We start from the raw sequence: 20,836 nt of genomic DNA on the forward strand, positions 1-20,836 counted from the left end.
TTTAAAATTCACACTGCCTTCCACAAATTTCCATGTTTTTCTCTGGATTTATCCCTTCCATTTTCTAATGTTCATTCCTCCATCTTGGCTTATTTATTTATTTATTTATTTATTTATTTATTTATTTATTTATTATTTTTAGGGGGAGGTAATTAGGTTTTTGTTTATTTATTTGACGAAGGTACTGGTGATTGAATCCAGGACCTCGTGCATCTAAGCATTCGCTCTACCACTGAGCTATATCCTCCCCACACTGCCTTGGCTTTAGATTCTGTTTTCCTCTCCCCTTTTCAACCATCCTCCCCCACAAGCTGGATTTTCAAAATCTCCCTCTCTGGTGTTTTCACCTCAGCCTACCAGCTGCTCAAGGCTTCCCAGTCTCCCTTTGATCTCTTGTTCCAATGCCCTCCTTCCTTATACCATTCAATCTCTTGAAAATTTATCAAACAATAAATCCCTGGATCTACCTCTGTACCTCTACTGTATTGTTCAACCCACTGCAGCATGAATTCTGGCATCACAAACTGTGTGTCTGTGTCTGTGTGTGTGAATATGTGTTTAGTCACCAATGACCTCTAGGTTAACTAGAGAAGCAAATTATCACGGGAACGAAGCACAGGGGCTATGAAGTCGGCCTGCCAAGGATCCACATCTTGGAGCAAATTTAGTGCAAGTTACTTAAGTCCCCTGAGCCTCAGTTTCCTCATCTGTAAAGCGGGGGAGACCAGGACTACCTACCTGGTAGAGTTATTGTGAGGATGAAATGAGCGAGTTGATATAAAGAATTTGGGGGGTGGGAAGGGATAAACTGGGAGTTTGAGATTTGCAGATACTGACTAATGTATATAAAATACGATAAACAAGTTTATACTGTATTGCACAGGGAAATATATTCAATATCTTGTAGTACTAGTTCATGGTGAAAAAGAATATGAAAATGAATATACGTATATTCATGTATGACTGAAGCATTGTGCTGTAGAACAGAAATTGACACAGCATTGTGAAATGACTATATCTCAATAAAAAAAAAAGAGGAAAAAAAAAGAATTTGGAATTGGCTAGGCGTTGTCAGTTCTTATTACAGGATTACCAATGCCAACTGATGCTTTTCTGCCCTTATCTTATTTGACCTCCCTAAGAGATAAGTGACACCTGAACACTCCCTGAAATCTCCTTGTGCCACAGCCCTCTCTGTTTTTGCCTTTCTGACCCTTCCTTATCTGAATTCTGGCCTTTGTGGGATCCTCTTTTTCTGCTTGTCCTTTAAATGTGTTTCCCTTAGTGCTGACATCAGCCCCTGTTTTTCCTGTGGGGTACACTCCATCTGGGGTGACCTCACCCAAACCTCTTGGCTGCAGCCACCTCTCTATGGCCCGGCCCCATGCTGAGCTTCAGGTCCGCAGATCTGGCTGGCGAGAACCCGCCAGGCTCAACTCCACATCCTTCTCTTTCCATTACAAACCTGCTTCCATGTCTTGCTGCAGGGAAGCAGGTGGCAGCTGACACCAGACATCTGTCCCTCCCTCCACTCACCTACCACAATACTGTCAGTGATCACCATCTACTGGGTCTGCTAAGCGTCTCTCTCCTTCACCCCCCTCGCCATTCTCATCTCTGGGAACCTAATCCAGTTCACCATTCCTTCCGTGGTTCCCCACATTTAGCTCCTTACTATTTACTTCCTGCCTCAAGTTTTGGCTTCTTTCCATTCATCCTTCACTGAGCTTCCCCACTGTCTTTCCAAAATGGAAATCTTATCTCATCTGCCCCCGGAGTAAAGTCCTTTAGTGACTCTTCATAGCTTCATCCCTCCTCGGAGGGTGAAGTTCATGTTTCTTGGCACAAATGGTTCTTGTTTATCTCTGTGGTCTCAACTCTCCCCCTGATCCCCGACCCCCAGCCCAGATCCCACTTCCGTTAGCTGTGCCACGTTACTTATGGTTCATGTGCCTCACGAGGTTTCACGCCTCTAGCCCTTTGCATGTGTGCTTCCTACCCCTCCAACATTCTCCCCTGTTCCACCTTCCTCTCCTCCTGATGCCTCAGAATCTAACTGCCACCTATTTCGGGGTGTCTCATGAGGCCACCATACAATATGATGTATATGTTCAAACATCACCCTGGGCTTAGCTCTGTTACAGCACGTGTAATGATTTAATCTTTAACCCCCTTACGTGCCTCTCTTCTTTCTCTGTACATGTCAGAGGACACTTCGAGGACAGCATCTGGGTCTTGTCTAACTGCATTTCCAGCACCTAACACAGCACATCTGGTACATGGAAGGTGTTCAATAAATACTGAATGAAAGCTTGAACTGAGAGCATACCATTATCTTTTTTCATCCTCACAAACTGGTAGGGTTATTGTTAGCATGGAGCCTACCAATAAGGATCATATATTCATTTGTCCCACTTGATGGACAGAAGACTTTCGAATGGTTACTAGAAAAACAAGGACCATTAAGTAGACAACTTGACAAGGCTTGTTCCCTTGATGTAGTCATTCCACGTCTAGGAAGCTATTCTAAATAATCAGAGACAGGGAAGTTTTATCCACCAAGATCTTTACCACAAAGTAATTTATGATAGAAAAAAAAAGCTGGAAAAAATAGAGAAATGATTAAACATCCAGAATTATGGTACATACATATGACTGACTGAACATTATATTACCATTATATGTTATGTTTCCAAAGGATTTTTAATGATCTGGGACAATGCTTATGTTATAATTAATGAAAAAGCTAGACAGACAACTAGCAAATATCATAAAAATCTTAAATCATATAATGGAAAAAAATGCTTAGAATAAGCAGAGAAAAAAGATTTGAAAGAAATATACCAAAATGAACCCTTCAGTAATTAGATCTTGGAGATTTTTGTTTTGTTTTGTTCATTACAATTTTGGGTATTTTTCTAAATTTTTTACAATAAACATCTTTACTTTCACAATCAGAAATATAAAAATAATTCAAATTATAGATTTGGGCTGTGTGAGACTATAGTGAACATTTTTAACTCGCTTTGTGCAACATCATTCCTCCTTCTGGTGAAAGGACCTCACTTTTTCTTTGGGGACGCAACCCTCTCCATTTTTAAGCCTCGTGATGTTGATGAAGTGGGCCCTTAACTCTGGCCTCAGGGGTGGGCATGTGACCCAGGCCTGGCCAATCCTCCTGTTCCATCTGTCTGGCTTCAGTGACTGGTTCTGGATGGGCATGTGACTTCAGCCAAGTCTGTACATTTATTGGAGATGTTCCTGAAGGTGGAAAAGCTCTTCTCGCCTCAGTACTAATGAGCTGTAAGCCTAGAGCTGCACATGAGGTCAGAAAAGCAATACAGAAAAGTATTGCTGAAGGATGGAGATGGGTAAGAATGCATGTGTGCACGCGCACACACACACACATGCACACATACATACCTTCAAGTCCTGATGACTCTGAGCTCTTAGATCTAGGAAAGCCTGCAACATTATCATCCCTGGACTTTTCAGTTATATGAGTCAATACATTTTAGGTTTCTTTGTTTGCTTTTCAGTCTGAGCTGGGTTTCTACGAGTTGCAATCAAGAGTTCTCACTAATACAGTTAGGAAAACAATAAAGACATATAAAGTATAATTCACGAATCGGTCCAGGGCTATCACAAAAGAGTGCAGAACTGGTCCCATACATCTCACCTGACATATAAAACGTTTCCATTATGGTAAATGCTTCTATTGGACATGGTCTAAAATCTAGTTCATTTCCAGGGCAGCTCACTCATAGCACCTTTTATATGCCTCCTTTTAGTACATAGCTGGCAGGGGGTATTATTAAAAATAGCTAATAACCCTAAAGGCATAGGGACTGGAGGCTCTCTGCTGTGACCAGCATTAAACTTTTAATTACTAGATCTGGGAAGATTTGGGGTATCTCAAGGGAGAAGCTGGAGAGAGAGGACACTTAGGTGTTCAGGGAAGTAGCTTTTTTCCCAGTCAGTACAGAAAGATTTCAATATTCCACCAACAAATATGGCCAACTTGGTGTTACTGGCTGAACACGAGGCCTGGTAACTATTATAGTATCTTATTTGGGTATCTGTTATCCCTCCTGGACTGACTCCTCTAGGCAAAGGATCTGTCTTTTGATTTCTGTAGCTTATGCCTACTTCAGTGCTGATAGGTGTTTATGAATGGTGGGCATGAATGACAGTCCAGCATTGTATAGTGCCCTATCCTTTTTTTTTTTTTTCCTGGTAGACGTTTCCTGCTTAGAATTAAATTGCAATATGGCCTTTTTTTTTCACCCACTCTTCTGAAGACTTGTTATCCTCTCCAATATCAGCTGATTGAAGAAGAAAATTGTAAATTTTCTCTCTCAGGCATAATGTTGATATTTTAACACATAGTGATTTTTTCCCCCAGTACAGAATAACTTTGGAAATAAATCGAGATCTCAGAAACTTATGATTGCTTTGAGTGATAGCTTTTATCTCTGTCATTCTAAGAAAAAGAGGTGGTCTGATGGCCCAGAGCACAAACAGAGCCCTTTGAATTTCTGGTCTCCCACAGCTGTATGACTTGAACCATTTGCTAGGACATTGGGGTGTGGGTTCCCCCACTTGACCACAAAGATTGTGGCAGGGCCCCCAGCTGTCTATGAACAATAGTCCTCCCAGTGCCTAGCTCCTCCTCTTTGTTCACGGTGAACACTTAAATGCTTATTGAATGAATATAAAGAATACATTTAAAGAGACAATCATATACAGTGGTCGAGTAATGATCATTTTAAAGTGATTAGCTTTAAAAATCACTTTTCTTAAACCAATTTAGGTCCTATCAGCAACAAACAGGAGAGCTTTCAATATTAAATAAAGCAGGGGGAGAACTGGCTAATTATAAATTTTGGATGCTACCTTAGAGAAGAGTCCAGGTGTATCTAAATTATTCTGTAGCTCTTTCTGATGGGCACTTCCAATTTATTTTCCACTCTTCAGCTTTCTAGAGAGGTGTTTTACTGATTTATTAGAATGCAGAGAAAGCTCATTGCATCTTAAAATAATTGGGTCTCCCCTCTCTTAGCTGTGATCTTGGGTCACTTTTAGAAGCAAAATAATAAACATATCTACCTCACAAAGCTGTTATTGTGAGCATGAAATAACATTCACCCTAAGGAGGAACTATAAAACCCTATACAGATACTGTTGTTTCCTTGGGTAAAGCACTTCCTATGCAGTGGAACTTGGCTTAAGAGGATCGTTTTACTATTGTTTTGCTCTTGGTGCAGGCTCGGGCAGCTAAGAGGAACACAAAAATCCCCACCCCTGTAACTGTCGTCTGATAGAGAGACAGAGAGGGGAAAAAAAAAAAAAAGGCGCCAGGAGGGTTTAGCACAACGACGCGGGCACAAGTGGATTTAAAAACTCGGGTTCCCACAGCAAACTTCGCCAGGCACCACTCCCTACCCCAAAGCCGCAGTCTCCAGAAAGGTCTCAGCAGGGGCTTGTTGGGCAGAGGCCACGCGGACCAATAGTAAACAACTGTGTTCTTACAGATTAAGGAGCAGGTGAAGAAACAGCATTAAGAATTACCTACGCCCTGGCCCAGCCTTTTACTGCGGTGCCAGGCGCCACGCTTGGTCCTCCTCGAATAACAGGAATAGAGCAGAATGTTGGGGCCTAGGTTCCCCCAATACCTGTCCCCCGGAGTACCTCCACTATCTTCGGCCCCCAGCCTCCTCCCTCGGGGGCGTGTTCGAGGGGAGGAGGCGGACCTTTATTGTCTAGGGAGCACCTGCCAGGTGGCTGCCCGTGCCCTGATGTGCGCGTGGTGCCCAGCTTCACAAAGCGCGCGGGCAGCACCACCCTCGTCCCGGAACCGCCTCCGGCGGCCGGACCACATCACAGGGGAGGAGAGGTGGAGAGATGAAGGGGCTCTGAAGTCGGGAGCGGGCGGAGAGGGCCGGCGTGCCCTCCCCCCTCCCTGCAGGCTCAGTCCCCCGGGATCAGCACGTCGAAAGAGCAGGGGTCAGACGCCGCCGCCAGGGAGCGAGACCCAGGCGGGAAGGAGGGAGGGGAGACGAGGAGGGGCGCGGAGAAGGGGCGTGGCCGGCGCGCCGGAGGAGGGCGCTGGGAGGAGGGGCTGCTGCTCCGCGCTCGCGGCTCTGGGGGCTTGGCTTTGCCGCGCTCGGTGTACTTGGGCGAGAGCAGGAACGTGGAACAGAGCTCCGGTCCCAGCGCAGCCACCGCGATGAGAGGCGCTCGCGGCGCCTGGGATTTCCTCTTCGTCCTGCTTCTCCTGCTCCGCGTCCACACAGGTGGGAGGACGCCGCGGGCAGCCGGGCCGCGCCCCCCCCTCGCCCCCCCCGCCAGCGCAGCCTGTGCCTCCCGAGGGCTCGAACACGTTGGGATGTGTTGGGAGAGGTGGCTGCCGGTCCTCCGGTGCCCGTGCGTTTCAGCCTCCCGGAAGATTCGCGGCGGCCCTGGGACCCTCCTGCATCCTGCCCTGCTCACCTGCGCCAGGAGCCCCCCGCCGCTTGTGTTGGGGCTCTGAGCTGGGGGTCTTCGTGGAACGGGGGCGGTGAGGGGGCTTAGGCGTGAGCAAGGTGCGGGTTGAGGGCAGCGGGCTGCGTGCGAGTTTGGGGCTGCTTTTGTGCGCAGGGCGAGCCGGGGCAGAGGCAGGCGGCTCGGGGGTTCGCACCCAGCGCGTTATCTCCGCCCGGAGAGGCGCGGCCGCTGCTTCCTTTTGTTAAAAGTTGTGCGTGTGTGAGCGGGGCACGGGAGAACCGGCTAGCAGGTTCTCCTCCGCGCCGAGGGCGAAGTTGGAGGAGAACCTTTGCTTTGCTGTGCGGCAGCTACCTTCCAAACCGCTGCGCTCTTTGTGCACCAGAGCCGGAGACCGTACCGGCTGCCTCGTCTGCTCGCGGCGCCACCCTGGACCCGAGTCGAAGGCTGCGGCGTCCCCGGGTCGCTTTTTGCACGGGGAGCGCGCCGCGTGCGGCTCTGGGGCCGCCAACCTGGAGGTGCGGTTCCGGGGACAACTTGAGCAGGGCGTGTGGAAAGCAGCCGCTAGGTTGCAGACTTTTTGCTTTTGTAGATCCCGTGCCCGAGGCTCGCCCCTTTCTGCCGCGGTGCCGTTTCTTTTCTGCAGCGCGCCTCAGAGCGGCTGGTGGATACGTTTGCTGCCTGCTCCTGAGGGAGGCAGGGACTGTGCGCCGGGACAGTGGTCCCTGGCCCTGGCCACTGCCTATGTCCTGCTAGAGTGCCCGGCCAGGCTGGCGGGGCTCTGCAAACCCCTCGACTCAGTGTCTAAGACCTGTAATCGCAGGTCCATGTTTTTGAGGGGAGAATTTTAAGATTCGCAAGACCCCTTCCTATGTGATCTTTCTACTTAAGGGCTGCCTGTGGTAGGGGGTAGGAAATGGAGTGGAACTTTCTGCAAATCTTACTTGGATCTTAAAGCTGCTGTGAAAATCGCTTACATCTGCGCGGGAACTTGGGTCTTCAGGTGGAGAATGAGGAGAATTTGCAGGCTCCTGGAAGCCCTCAGATTCCTGCCCCTTCTCTTTTTTTTCTGGGTGTCGCTGGTGCGCGAGCGAGCGCAGGTCGCCCGGATAACCCCTGAAGCCTTGCTCTTTCCCAGGTCTTTTTTTTTTTTTTTTTTTGAATTTTTAAGACTGATTTGTTAATGTAAGGATAGAAGGGGAATTAAAGGGCTCCAAAGGAAGCATCGTTGTTACTGGCTATATAGACTGCTGGTCAGTTTTCTTGTAAAGTCTTAAGATGCAGCCGCCCCTTCCCGGTCTTGTAAGGCATTGTAAGGGCTTTCCTGTAGGGGAAGAGAGTAGGAGGGATCATGAACTGAGTGTCCGGATTCCGGTGGCGGATTTGACCTCCTAAGCTTCAGACAAGCCGTTTGGTCATTACATCTTTGTGCCCTGACATTTTAATTTCAGTTAAGGTGTGTGCACCGGACCCGATGAGGGCACTGGAAAGACAGACCACACAGACGATTTCCTCTTTTTAAAATTAAATGAATCAATTGCTTCCTTATTCCTCATAATTAGCCTGCTCCATCCAACAGATTTTTGGCAAAGGGGATGTTAAGGTCTGGCTCCTGGGGGGCAGTATGGTGTAGTGACAAAGGCTTGTACTGCCTTCCTGGTTCTCCTTTTCTCAGCTTTTATTGACTGTGTGCCATTGTGCCAGTCCCTTAAATTTGGGGGAGTCCAGGGCCCTCGGCAGGACAGTGAGGCATCTGCACTATGAAGGATCCTCTGGGTCCCAGATTCTCCTCTTCCAGTATTCTGAGTGGAGAATCTTCTCTTTTTCTGAACCCTTTCTTTGAATCCTTCCTGCCTCCTTGAAATTCCTCTGCCTCTCTTGCTCACAGGGACCCCTTGGTGGTATCCTGCTCTTCTACCCCTGTTTAAAGCAGGGAGGTGTGGTTTATGTTACCCTCTCCCCAGTCCACACATGGTCACCTGCAGTTTTACTTTGAGGGCTAGAAGGTGCCAACTCTGCAGGACCCTCCGTCCCTGCCCCCCCACCCCACCCGACCACAGTGTTTACAGCTCCTGTGCCCAGCACATCATACCCTCCCCCTGTTCCTGCAGGTGTGAGGCTAGAGTCATCCCCAGCAGCTGGACACAGGACATTCTGGATTATTGTCCTGCTGGAAATAACATGATGGTCTTAGAAAGGGATCCCAGAAAATTCGGTTATCCCCATTCTGGTCTTCCCCACTCACCTACACATTTTTTTCTTAGGACTTTATAAATCATGCACGCTGTGCTCTTGCAAACACATTTTCTGATGTGCCTTAAATTTCACGTTAGTGCCAGACCCTGCGCTGGGGCCTTTACCTGACATTTCCTGTCCTCTCAATCCCTGGTAGGTACCATCCCTATCATATCACTGGAGAAACTGGCTGAGGATAAGCCAGTTCCCAAAATAATCAGTGCTGGAGCCTGAGGTTGGCCCCATATGCCCAGCTATAGATCCATTCACATGATTATCAGAATCAGTTGTACAGTGAGATTTATTTGAAACTGTTAAATATTCTGTGCCAGGCATCGTTGGAAGTTCTGGGAATACAGGATGGTCAAGATCATCACCTTCCCAATTTTGGTGAAAAAGACCTAGAATTGCCTGGCATAGGATGTCTGGGTTAGAGCATTTTCAATTGGAGGGAAGTATTCACTGAAGGGGAAGTCATTAAATTATAGCTGCCTGGGGTGGGCTAGGTAGGATTTGACCCTGGGTGTGAGGGCTTTAGGTGTTAGCTGTCCATTGCAGTTAGAATCCCTCAGAAATGGAGATAAGCTGCCTCTAAAGTGTTGGTGCAAGTCAGTTGAAATTTTCCCATCCCCCACTCCAAAGAAAAGTGATCTGAGCATCCTATACTTGCGGCGTACTCATGAGAAAGAAAACCCCCAGCGGTGGGGAATACCATTGGACGTTTACCCTGGATGAGCCGGATGAGATATAATGGCAGCTCACCACCCAGAGCCTTTCTTCTTCCAAACAGATTCTCATCAGAAACATGCCAAGTTATTTAGTGGGCTTCCCTTGGCGCATGTTTATGTACAGATGTTGTTGTGGTGATGGATTTTGCTGCTGTTGTTGACGGCCGCCAGAAGTGGCCCTTAGGATTTTGACTCATTTCCTCAAGTCTCCCCCAGCTGATTAAAGAAGGACACCAGGAAATGAGCGGCGATGTCCTGAGCGGAATTCTTGAAGCTGGACTGCAGTGCAGGGACCCCTCCAAGGCAGTGGTCAAGGATGGAGCAGCATTTTCTCCAGAATGAATTTAATTTCACAGCCCTCAGACAAGGGATGTGCTTAGTGTAGCTGCAACACGTGTGGTAGTAACCTTTTTAAAAAAGGGACTGTAAGACATTTGAAAAAATCATAGCATGCAAAATTTCACATGCAGTCCTCTTTAACTAGATATTTTCATGGCTGCAAATCCAGGGTGAAGAAGGGCCTACAAGGGAGTTACCAGTGGTAAGAGTTTGAATCTAGGGTGTATCTAGTGTAAATCTTTGTTGAAAGTAGAGGGGACCTAAGTAAGCATGGCCTAGCAGCTCTGGTTTCTGACATTTTATATGTGACAGCCCACCTTTTGACTTTAGGCACTTTTTTAAAAATTGAAATATAGTTGATTTACAATGCTGTGTTAGTTTCTGGTGTTCAACATATTCAGTTACACACATATATATTCTTTTTCATATTCCTTATCATTATAGGTTATTACAAGATGTTGAATATAATTCCCTATGCTAAATGATTGGACCTTGTTGTCTATCTATTTTGTAGTAGTTAGTATCTGCAAATCCCAATCTCATTTCTCCCTCTCCTTCCCCTCCCCTGTAACCATAAGTTTGTCCTCTGTGTCTGTGAGTTTGTTTCTGTTTTGTAAATAAATTCATTTGTGCCACATTTACATTCCACATATAAGTTATATATTTGTCTTTCTCTGTCTGACTTACTTCACTTAGTATGACAATCTCTAGGTCCTGACTTTGGACTCTTAGTTGCAAGCTGATAGCCCTTGCACTTGTTTTGTTTGGCCCACATTATGCTTTTTTAGAAAACGTTGGGGGCAATATTAAAAATCTGGAGAATTTGTATCAAGATCTAGATTTCTTTATTCTCTAGAAAACTCTGCCTCTTTAGATGGGACCTTTGCTGGTCTGGTTGCTGTAGGCAATACCGCTCTCTACTACACTTCCTTAGGTTTTTAGGCATTTAGCCTTGGGCCCTGGTGAGCACAGGTGGGATCACGCAGGTAACTAGTGGAAGGAGCACAGGCTTAAGGAATGGTGAGAGCCTTTTATCAGTGACAGCTTTGCAGCCTTGAAACAAGTTGCTTACTCTGGCTGAGCTTCACGTTTGCATCGTAGTTTTAGCTGTGTGACTTTGGGGAAATTACCTAACTTCTCTGTACCAGTAAATGTGTGACTACATATGTGTTTAGAATGATGCTACTTGGCACACTCATGGTCCAAACTCAATACATGTCAGCCATAATTATTATCTGTAAAATAGAAATTGTTATCCATAAAACGAGAATAATGCCTACTTTAATGTGATTGCTCTAAAGATTAGAAACCAATTCTTGTAAAGATACTTGGCACTGGGTTGGGGATGGGATAGGCACCTAACGAATGAGGAAACTCCATGGTTATGTGGAATTTGACTACTTTTCTTTATAATCCTTGCATGCAGATACCAATAGGTACTAACTTGAGAGCTTTTAAGAAGAAATAGGCTTTAACTTTTGTCTTGAGATTTATATAGCTTTCGACATAACAGTTGGGAATCACTAGTCTTAGAGACTGAACAGATCTTGGAAAATTTTTTTTCCCCAGGGGAAAAACCCCCGGACGATTTCTCCAATGAAGACTTTCATACCTGCTTAATTTCCCCATTCATCTTACTTTCTAGCCCTCGTGCTTACATTTTGATTATAACACACTTTTGTTAGATGCCTTCTGCTGCATACCTTTCTGACAGGTTTCCAAGGCTTTTGCAAACTTGAAAGTTTAAGCTAAATTGTTATTCAGGGCATGTGGCACCAGAGTCAAGGGCTTGGGCTCTGAAATTGACAAGCAGGGTTTTAATCCAGTCTCTTGCCAGCTCTGCGATCTGAGATAAGACCCTTCACCTCTACTTAAACTTCATTTCTTCGCCTGTAAAATGGGGTTGAAGGCACGGGGCTACTGGAAGGACGAAGTTAGATTATGGGGGAAACACACTTGGCGCAGTGTCCCTTACGGGGAAAGCTCAGGGACTCCACCATCAGGCTGATTTTATGTTCCCTCTTCAGCATTGTCTCTTAGAAAAGAAATTTGGAAATGGTCTAAAAACAGACTATATAGAGGTTATTTTTTGTTTGTTTGTTTGTTTTGTTTGTTTGTTTTTTAGTATTAAGATGGAGTTTATACATTGAATGTCTAGTTTTTTAAAAGGTTCACAGTTAGTGTTAATGTAGACTTTTCTCCCTGGTTCTTTGTTTAACCTTATAGCCTGCTTTCCACCAAAGGGGATAAAGATTTCTGGATAAACGTTTAGATGGGGAACTTTCTGTAAATGGCTAATTTCTCAAGGTGACAGGTGTAGGTCACAGAGGGTCCTTGAACCCTATTGCCTTGTAAAGTGGCATTGAAAGCACCTTGGGAGGGAGGAGCTTTTCTGACCTTCCCCAGGTGGGAGGGATCAAGCTGAGCTTGTCTGTTGCCCAGGGCTGGATACACAGTGGTGCTCAGTCAATACCTGTTTAACCTCTCTCCTATTTTCCAGCACTTGCATGGAGCTTTGAATGTAATAAATGCCCAGTCAACATCACAGATTCAGTTTAACAAAGGCTGATCAATCCCTATGCCTCAATCCTTGCAGGGACTCTAGGTATGGGCTCCGGGGGTTGGGGAGGAACGGAGTAAGACCAGAGCCACTAATTCAGAGTAGAATTTGGTGTCTTAAGAAGTGCCAGGCAAGATTTCAGAGGAGTTTACATCTTGGTGGGCAGGTGATAGAGACTGGGCGGAGATCAGTAAAAGTGTTCACGTGGGAGATAATATTTGACATTAATTTCTGCACCTTAAAAGAGGATCAGTTGCCTGTAGTTGAGGCTTAGATTGCAAAAAGCTCCTGAAACAAGGAGCAAAACATTCAGATCTTATTTGAGGATTGTCAAATCTTTCAATTGGTGTGATGGCTGAGGGCAGGGAATTGGAGGGGAAGAGGCTAGAAAGGCACTCTGGTTAGACTCAAGGAGCATTGGAGGGAGGATGTATTTAGTGTTGAGTTTGGTCCATATTCTGAAAAAGGCTTTGGAATCTAGGCTAAGGTGGCCTTGGCCCAGTAGAGGCCCTCCTGGCTTTGCTTACTAGTCCACGGCTGTTCGCTCCACCATTCTATCCAACCACACTGCCCAGCCCGCTCCAAACAATCGGAGTTTGCTGGGGGCAGCTGAAACTAAGGGAAGGGTGTGTGTTTAAATTTTGGCAAAATACACATAACATAAAATTTACTATCTTAACCATTTTTTTGGTGTACAGTCCAGTGGTATGACAATCACAATGTCGGGAGCCCATCTTCAGAACACTAAACTGAAACTCTGGACCCATGAAACACCCTGTCCCTCAGCCGTTTGCAACCAATATTCTACTTTCTATTTTTAAAAATATTTTATTTATTTATTTATTATTGTATTACCTTTTTTTTTTTTTGAGGGGGGAGAGAGGTAACTATGTTAAATTTTTTAGAGGAGATACTGGGGATTGAACCCAGGATCTTGCGCACGCTAAGCATGCGCTCTACCACTTGATCTATACCTTCCCCCCATTCTACTTTCTGTCTGTATAGGGACCTCATATAAGTGGAATCAATATTTGTCCTTGTGACTGGCTTACTTTATTTAGCATACTGTCCTCAAGGTTCATCTATGTTGTAGCATATGTCAGAGTTTCCTTCCTTTTTAATGTATATATTTATGTATGTATGTGTATGCATATGCCACATTTTGTTTTATCATCCATTAGTGTACTCTTGGGTAAATTCCCTCTTTTGGCTACTGTGAAGAATGCTGTTATGAACGTGGGTGTACAAATATCTGAGGGGGAGCCTCTTTTAGGTTGGTTAATCCAGTGGCTGAGAGCTATGTATTAGTGGGGAGCTGGGCAGAGGGACCATCAGTCACTCTTTAGATGATTAGATGGTCTCTGGATGAAGGGGCGAGCACGTGAGTCTTGAGGTGCATGCTCTGGGAAGAAGGGGGAACACTTAAGAGACACAAGGAAGATAAAGGCAGCAACCTTAATTCTCTTGGCAAATTTCCAGGCATCTTGGATGTGTCAGGCACCAATGAGATTGTGGGGAAGGGGAGCAGGAGCTATTGTGGGTGTGCTAACTGGGAGAACTGGTGGTGCTGTGGAATTAACAGAAATAGAGCCAAGAGGAGGAGCAGCCTGTTTGAAAGAGGGCATGTGATACTTGACTCCACTGTATTTGTTCATTGATCATTTACAGGCTGCATTTACTCGAAACTCAGTTTTGCAGACACGGTGGTAGATATAAATGAAATTCTTCTTAGGGTCAGGTCCCTGTAAGAAACAAAACTAAACCCCAAAAGTCACAGAACATGGCTTTATACTATTATGGTAGGATTCGGAGATTAGAAAGAATTGTATATTTTGTACCAGTCATATGATGAAAAGTAAATTTTCATGAAAAGAGAGAGCAGGAAGATAATCCCTGCATTTCTTCTCTGTATTAAACCATTTAAAAAGTATGTTTATTGGTTTTCTCAGAGAACAAAATGGATGTTTTGGGTGGAGAAGACCACGTAGAGTTGATTAAAGCTTTGGGAAATAGGCCTTTTGAAGGCAACTTCAAGAAATTGGATTTATTAAGCCTGGAGAAGATAAGGTGAAGGAAGGTTTAGTGAATGACAGCCTTCAAATATTTGTAGCCTGTGAATGAAGAAAGGGACAAGATGAGAATAGTTTAAACTGCCCCAGAAGGAAATTGGGATTTTTTTTTTTTTTAGGGAAAATTCTTTGATTGGAACTTTTAAAAAAGACTTTGTTGTGTTACCAGAGCTAGTTATAGGGTCTTTGCTGCAGGTATGAGAAAAGTGAAGCTATTGTTCTTTTGAAATGGTTGGGTCCTGCCCTGCTTGGTTGGTTCAATGACCCTTTTTAAGAGCCAGCCTGAAATCTTTTATAAATAAAATAACCAGCTGTTTTCCTCCCTTCACTGCCTTGGCTCCGGGGTAGAGTGTGTCTTATAAATTCTGGGTAGACTCTCACAGGATTCACTACTCTCTTCACAACTTTTGGCTACATGGAAAATAGCCAGTAAAGAACCCACACCTAGAAATGGGTTATTGATCTATTGGAGGTGGTGGTGGTGGGGGGATCTAACCACAGAATGAATTGTGCAGTGTGAGAGCTTAAACTGAGTGCCAAAATTCTAGGGAAATCCATAATCGACCATAATTACCCCTAACCTAAGAATGTGCTCTGTGATCGCCCGGCCGACTGGTAATTTTGAGATACAGCCAGCTGTGCCGCACGTAGGCTGAGAAATCTGTCAGGATGAAGGAAGTCCTTTTCCCTTGATTACTCAGGGATGGACTGATCACTCTGAGGTTCACCCGGCACCCTGACTTCCTTTCCCACCTGCCCCTTCCCTTTGGTCATTTCAATGGTCATGGCTCAGTGGCACATTACCAGACTAGCCCGCGGTCCAGCAGGGGAAGGTGGTAGTAATAAAATAGCAATTCAGCAGCTTCTAGTTGATTGCATCATTTCACCTGTCATGTCGACATGCGTGATGATTTCTACAATGTGATCGCTGCCTTTCAGGAGCCCAGGATCTATGGGAACATAAGTGTGGGGTAGATGCTAATATAGTAAATCTGTAACAAGGTTTGAATAACAGTCCTGGTCCAGAAGCTGGGAAACATATTCATTTCCCTACTTTTTGAGTATAATGGCTAATTCAGTCAGATCTGGGACCTGAGTTAAATCTTGATGAGTGGGGACTGGCATTGGTCAAGGTGTGGACAGCAGAAGCAGAGGGTTAGTTAGCTGAAAGACTTCCATAGAAAAAAATCTCTGGAAGCTAGCAGAAGGAAAAGGGTAGTTTTTAGGGTGCCTGGATTTTTATTCTTCAGAAGTAACAGTATTTCCTGCAGTGCCATATGTGATGAGATTTTTCTAAGTGTAATCTGGTCAAGTAGTTGCTTACTCAGAGAAATAATTCTTAAAAATGGAAGTGTATAGATCTCACTTTTGCATGGTATTACGTATATTGCATGCACAATGCAGATCCAGACTAGGTCCACAGGATATGTACTTTGAGTTGCTTTTAGGTCCCTCTCCCACCTTCCTGCCTCTTCACCCTCAGGCAAGATCACAGATTTTTTAGGTTCAACATCTGGTAGTGGCAGGAGATGATCATTGAATCTTTGCTTACTACCAGATTTTAAATATTTAGTAAAATGGTAAGCCAGGTATGTAGCAGTCTGCATAAATTCATTCTTTAAAAAAACAAAACAAAACCCAGCAGCAAGCCAAAACCCCAAGTCTTGATAAGAGTCCTGAGTGGCTTAGGGCATCTTGAGATTTTGCCCTGAGTTCCCCAAACCTGCCTTAGAAGGTAACCAGAAGATCAGTAGGGGCGCTGGTTACTGCCCTCCCCAAAGCAGTGAGCCTGCGGGAGGAGGTGGCTATTTGTGGGATGCAGAAGTGTATCACATGAGGGAAAGGTGTAAGTGATGGTATTTTCCAAGGAATGCCTCGTTCTTGACCTAATGGATAAAAATAATAATGAAAATGGGAAGAGGAGAAACCTTTTTCCCCCTTATATCTCTGAGTTGTTTACCCTGTTTCAGTTAGGTTTACCCCAGGTGACTTAGGTTTATTTCAACAGTATTATTGTTATGAAATTCTTTAAAATGGTCCCGGGCTGCCAGTAATTTAAATATAATGGCCTATGCAGATTTGTTAGCAGAGGAATTGCTTTGCAGGGTTAGAACAAAGGAGGGAACATCACAAAGAACTGTGGAAATTACTTGGTGTCTCTTTTTATTGGAGGGAAGTATTTATAGAAGGGACCTAATGTAGGTTTGACTTCTGGGGAAAACGTTTCCTGGTGATTTCGTGTGGCATTTGGATATCTGTTATTCTACTTGGCCTAGTGCAAGGCTGTGTTTTAAAAAACGGAAACTTACTCTATTTGGAAAGACTGGGTCCTTTCAAAGTGATACAGTTTTTTAGTTTGTAAAGTGTTGGAAATAAGTCTCTATCCTAATTTTCGCAATGTAGATTTCTTTTTTAACAGCTGATGGAAGATTTTCATTTCAAAAAATGGCCCAGTAAAACAGCACGAATTGGCCTTTAGGCTTTTTGTCATTGTTAAATTAACCCAGGATTCTTACTCCGAAAATAATGTCATTAGAACAGCCACTTGAAAACAGTTAATTGGGATATTTAAATGTTTTTCTACTTATTTGGTATAGTCAGTATATTTACTATAGGGAAATAGTAGACAAGTTTCGAGCTCAACCGAAATGCATCACTTTCATGAAAAAGAACCACCCTCCTTTGCCTTTCCTGCTTTTTAAAATAAACTAGCATATGTAGAAGGGTTTATGAATTTTTTAAGAGATCTGAATGTGTAGCCTAATTTCCATTCTAGCATTTTCAAGAGCTATTGTTTAAAAGGAACTATCACCTTAGTTTCAGAATGAGTGCCTTCTAGGGAGAGGCTGGCCAAGGGAGCAGAAGTCCAAAGAGTTCACCAGGTGAAGATGGTCCCAGACAGGTGCAGACGGCCTCTCTTTCCATACGGGAAACTTGGAACAGAAGCTCTGGGCATAAAACTGTAGCACTTAAGATTTACAGCTTCATTCTGTTAATCCCTTCAGTATCTTTTAAACAGACCCTACACGTACCAGGAATTTATAAATTTGTTCACAAATAATTATTGATGCAAGTGGGAGGGCGGTGTTATAGCTGTGAACACACCAAGCCAAAATCCTTGTCCTCTTGGGGCTTCTGTCTAGTGAATTCTTTTTCTTTCATGAGCCTAGGTCCACAAAGAGCCCAGAAGGGGGGAAAAAAATCTTAGGTATCTCTTAGAAAGCAGCTTAATTTAGATTTATTTCAGTTGATTATTATGGTCAACTAAGGAAGAAAGCAAAGAAAGGCAAGGTTTCTCAGAGGGCCCGGTGGTGGCTGGTGCTGGGTTGACAAGGAAGGAGGGTGCAGAGGAGGCAAAGCAGAGAGAGATGGGGGGAGGGGGATGGGGACAGGGTAGGGGCTGACGCAGGAGGAGCTTTGAGAGATGTTTGTCACCTGAGTCCTGTCTGTCCCGGTGGTGCCCTTCGAAGGGCTGAGCACTGGGCAGTCTTCCAGCTTGTCACGGCTCCAGTCTTAACTTCAGCCTCTCCAGCAGGCATGAGGATGTACTGATGAAGGATGTACCAAAGGGGGTGGAAGAAGTGTCTGCAATGCCAGGGACACAGATAGGTGTCTTTACTTTTGAGACTTCATGGAGCCTTGAATGTGCCAAGTGCGTCGTCTGTCTGTAGGTTTGGAGCCATTTTTCTCAGAACGGACCAGAATGCTTTTTCACAGCTGAGAGAGATGCTCCAGGGGTCCACGCTGAGTGCCCTTCAAGGACTGAAAGTTCTGTACCTCCTTTTAAAATTCTTTCATCTTTTTCTTGTCAAAATCTGACCAGCTTCAGCTTTTAATAATACACATGTTTGACTGATAGCATGTTGAGTCCAACAAAGCACCATGAAGCCACTGTCAGGCAGGTGCTATTTCCTGTTGGTTTCCTATTGCGAGTAACATTTAAATTAGCTAGTAGCCTGTTCTTTCCCCTCCCTTTTCTCCCAGAGCTTGGGATTTAAAGTAATATCCTTTTACTCCTAGTTACTATGTATAAGGCAATCAACAAGCATATTCTACTTTACAGACGTTCCTCCCTCCTCTAATTGTTCTGATAGCTGTACCAAAATTGCTTTATCAGAAGATACAGCAATCACATGCTCTGCTTTGTTACCATTTAGTCTTAGTTCCACAGGGAAATAAGTGTTTAATGCTAGCCACTAGTCCTTATGTCCTGTCTTTCCTGACATTTTGTCTTTCTGAAGCTCATCTTCTAACAGACACCTCAGGAAGCACTCAAGGGAAGTATTTCCTGAATTATATGTTCACAGCAGCTTGTCTATAGCCTTTGCCTGTGTACTTAAAAGTCAGGTTGGCTGATACAAGTCCTTGGCCCATTTTTTCTTTGCTCAAGGATCTTTAATTTTTAACTGTGTTGTATTTTGCTATGAAGTGTTGTCAAAGTCTGCTGGCAATCTGCTTTTTTCCCCCTCATGTTTAACTTGGTATGTTTGCCTAGATATCCAAAGGGCTTTTTTACCTTCATTTTTTTAAAGTCCTGTAGTTCTATAGCATTGGCTGCTCTGGGCTGGTTTTTTTAGGGATATGATGTGCCACTCTAATAGGTACAGTGTCCCTGGGTATCTGCAAGTGATTGGGTCTAGGACCCCTACAGCTCCCCAAATCTTGGATGCTCAAATTCCTTACATAAAACAGCACAGTACAGCTGGCACTCTGTATTGTGGATGTAGAACCTGCAGACACAGAGGGCCGACTATAATTTCTTCTTGGCTTTTGGAACTCCCATTATGTGTATGTTAGATCTTCTTTGCCTACCTTCTGTTTCCATCACTTTCTCTCAGTCCTTTTCATATCTTCATCATTTGTTTGAATTTAAAATTTTTCTTCCTTTCCATCTTCTACCTCTTTTAAGGCATTATTCATTTTATTTGCTCCTGTGTTCTTTTTATTTACCCTTTATTTCTGATTTTTTTTTCCTTTTCTTAGTTCTTTATCTCCATTTTCAAATCTTCCTTTTCTCTATTTAGCTCATTTCTGAATTTTAAAAGTTCTGATTTAGGCCATTCTTTCTAGCTTCTTTTATACATTTCTTTTAGCTCATTTTTGAAATATTAGGTTATAGTTCTCATTTGTTTTGTGTTTTTCTGGCATAATTTTATTGTCTGTATTAGGGATATCATTCAGTTCCTTACTTTTTCTTTAAATAAAATATTTGGAATTCACTGCAATTCTTTTCTGTTGTTCACTCTGAGTCTTCCTATACTCTTAGTAGGGCCATTATAGCCTTTCTAGCTTCATGGCTCTGTAGAGAGTACCCACTTACATTGTCTCCACGAAGTGGTAAAAAAAAAAAAAATTGGACTCTTATTTTCTACATCTTAAGATCTTACTTTTTTTTGGGTCCCTGTTCCCACCCCTTACCCATCTGAACCTTTCCTTTCTTTTGCCCCATCTTCCTCGTCATAGATTCATCCTCAGCAATTTCTCCTCAGTATGGGGCTATGACCTAGTTTGTTAGTTCACAGGGATCAGACCTCCCCCACCCCCAAACATACCAGGACATCAGAAATACATGGGTACAAATCCCCTCTGCATTTCCTAGTAAAGTGGAACCTGCAGGGCCCTCTGCCAGCTTCTGTGGGTGTCCTCAGAGTGGCCCTTGAGCTTTCCAGTGTGTACCTAAGAACAGTTCTTCAAGCTGTTAGGAGTTTGTCCCCACCTCCTCATACACAGGGCTCACGGGGAAACCTTAGCACGTGGGCTTGCTGTAGATGTCATCTGTGGGCTTTTGGTTCTGTTCTATTTGTCTGTTTTTATCATTGGGGTGGGTCGGGGAGATCTGATAATTATGTTGTCACCACCGTCTTGCCAGAATCTATATGCACTTTTTGACAAAATTTGTAGCTTTTGGGTCTACCAAATCAGGACCAAAGTAGCAAAGTCTTGAAACATTAAATCACTAGTAGCTGCCTTTAAAAAATAATTTTCTTCCAAAATAAGTTATTAAAAAGGTATTGTAGAGAGAAGTTAGTGGTTGTAACTATCTGAAAAATGGTCAATTTATGGCCCTAAGCCATATTCCAAGCTTATTGTTTATGACAACATGTAATGGTTGGAATCATCCAAGTACCAGGAAGCCCATATTCGAGCTGTTGTTTCTAAGGAAAATGTATAAAATGACAGACTTTGCCATTGTTTGTCTGGTGTGATATTCCTTGAGTTCTGAAGGAGATACTGCTATTTTATAGTTTTAAAAGTGTTAAACCACATTTACACTTTCAATACCATCTAATAAAGATAAAATCATTACTTAATTAGGTGCATTTTTCTCTTTCAGCTTTTTTCCCCCAGTGAAGAATTTGCATATCTCTAATTATAGTCATTTGAAAAAAAAATGCTGCCAGGACTTGACATAATATTAATTT

The 20,836-nt window shown here is 44.0% G+C and overlaps 1 protein-coding gene across 1 annotated transcript in view; it reads left to right on the top strand.

Annotated features, from left to right (window-relative positions):
- The first annotated feature begins 5,988 nt into the window (after positions 1–5,988).
- Positions 5,989–20,836, top strand: part of KIT (KIT proto-oncogene, receptor tyrosine kinase) — a 77,543-nt gene continuing 62,695 nt past the window's right edge. The window contains 1 exon segment of the mRNA XM_006177339.3: positions 5,989–6,296. Coding sequence (XP_006177401.2) covers positions 6,230–6,296 — 67 coding nt within the window. The 5' untranslated portion in view covers positions 5,989–6,229.

The sequence above is a fragment of the Camelus ferus genome, chromosome 2 (genome assembly GCF_009834535.1).
Source record: "Camelus ferus isolate YT-003-E chromosome 2, BCGSAC_Cfer_1.0, whole genome shotgun sequence".
NCBI lineage: Eukaryota > Metazoa > Chordata > Mammalia > Artiodactyla > Camelidae > Camelus > Camelus ferus.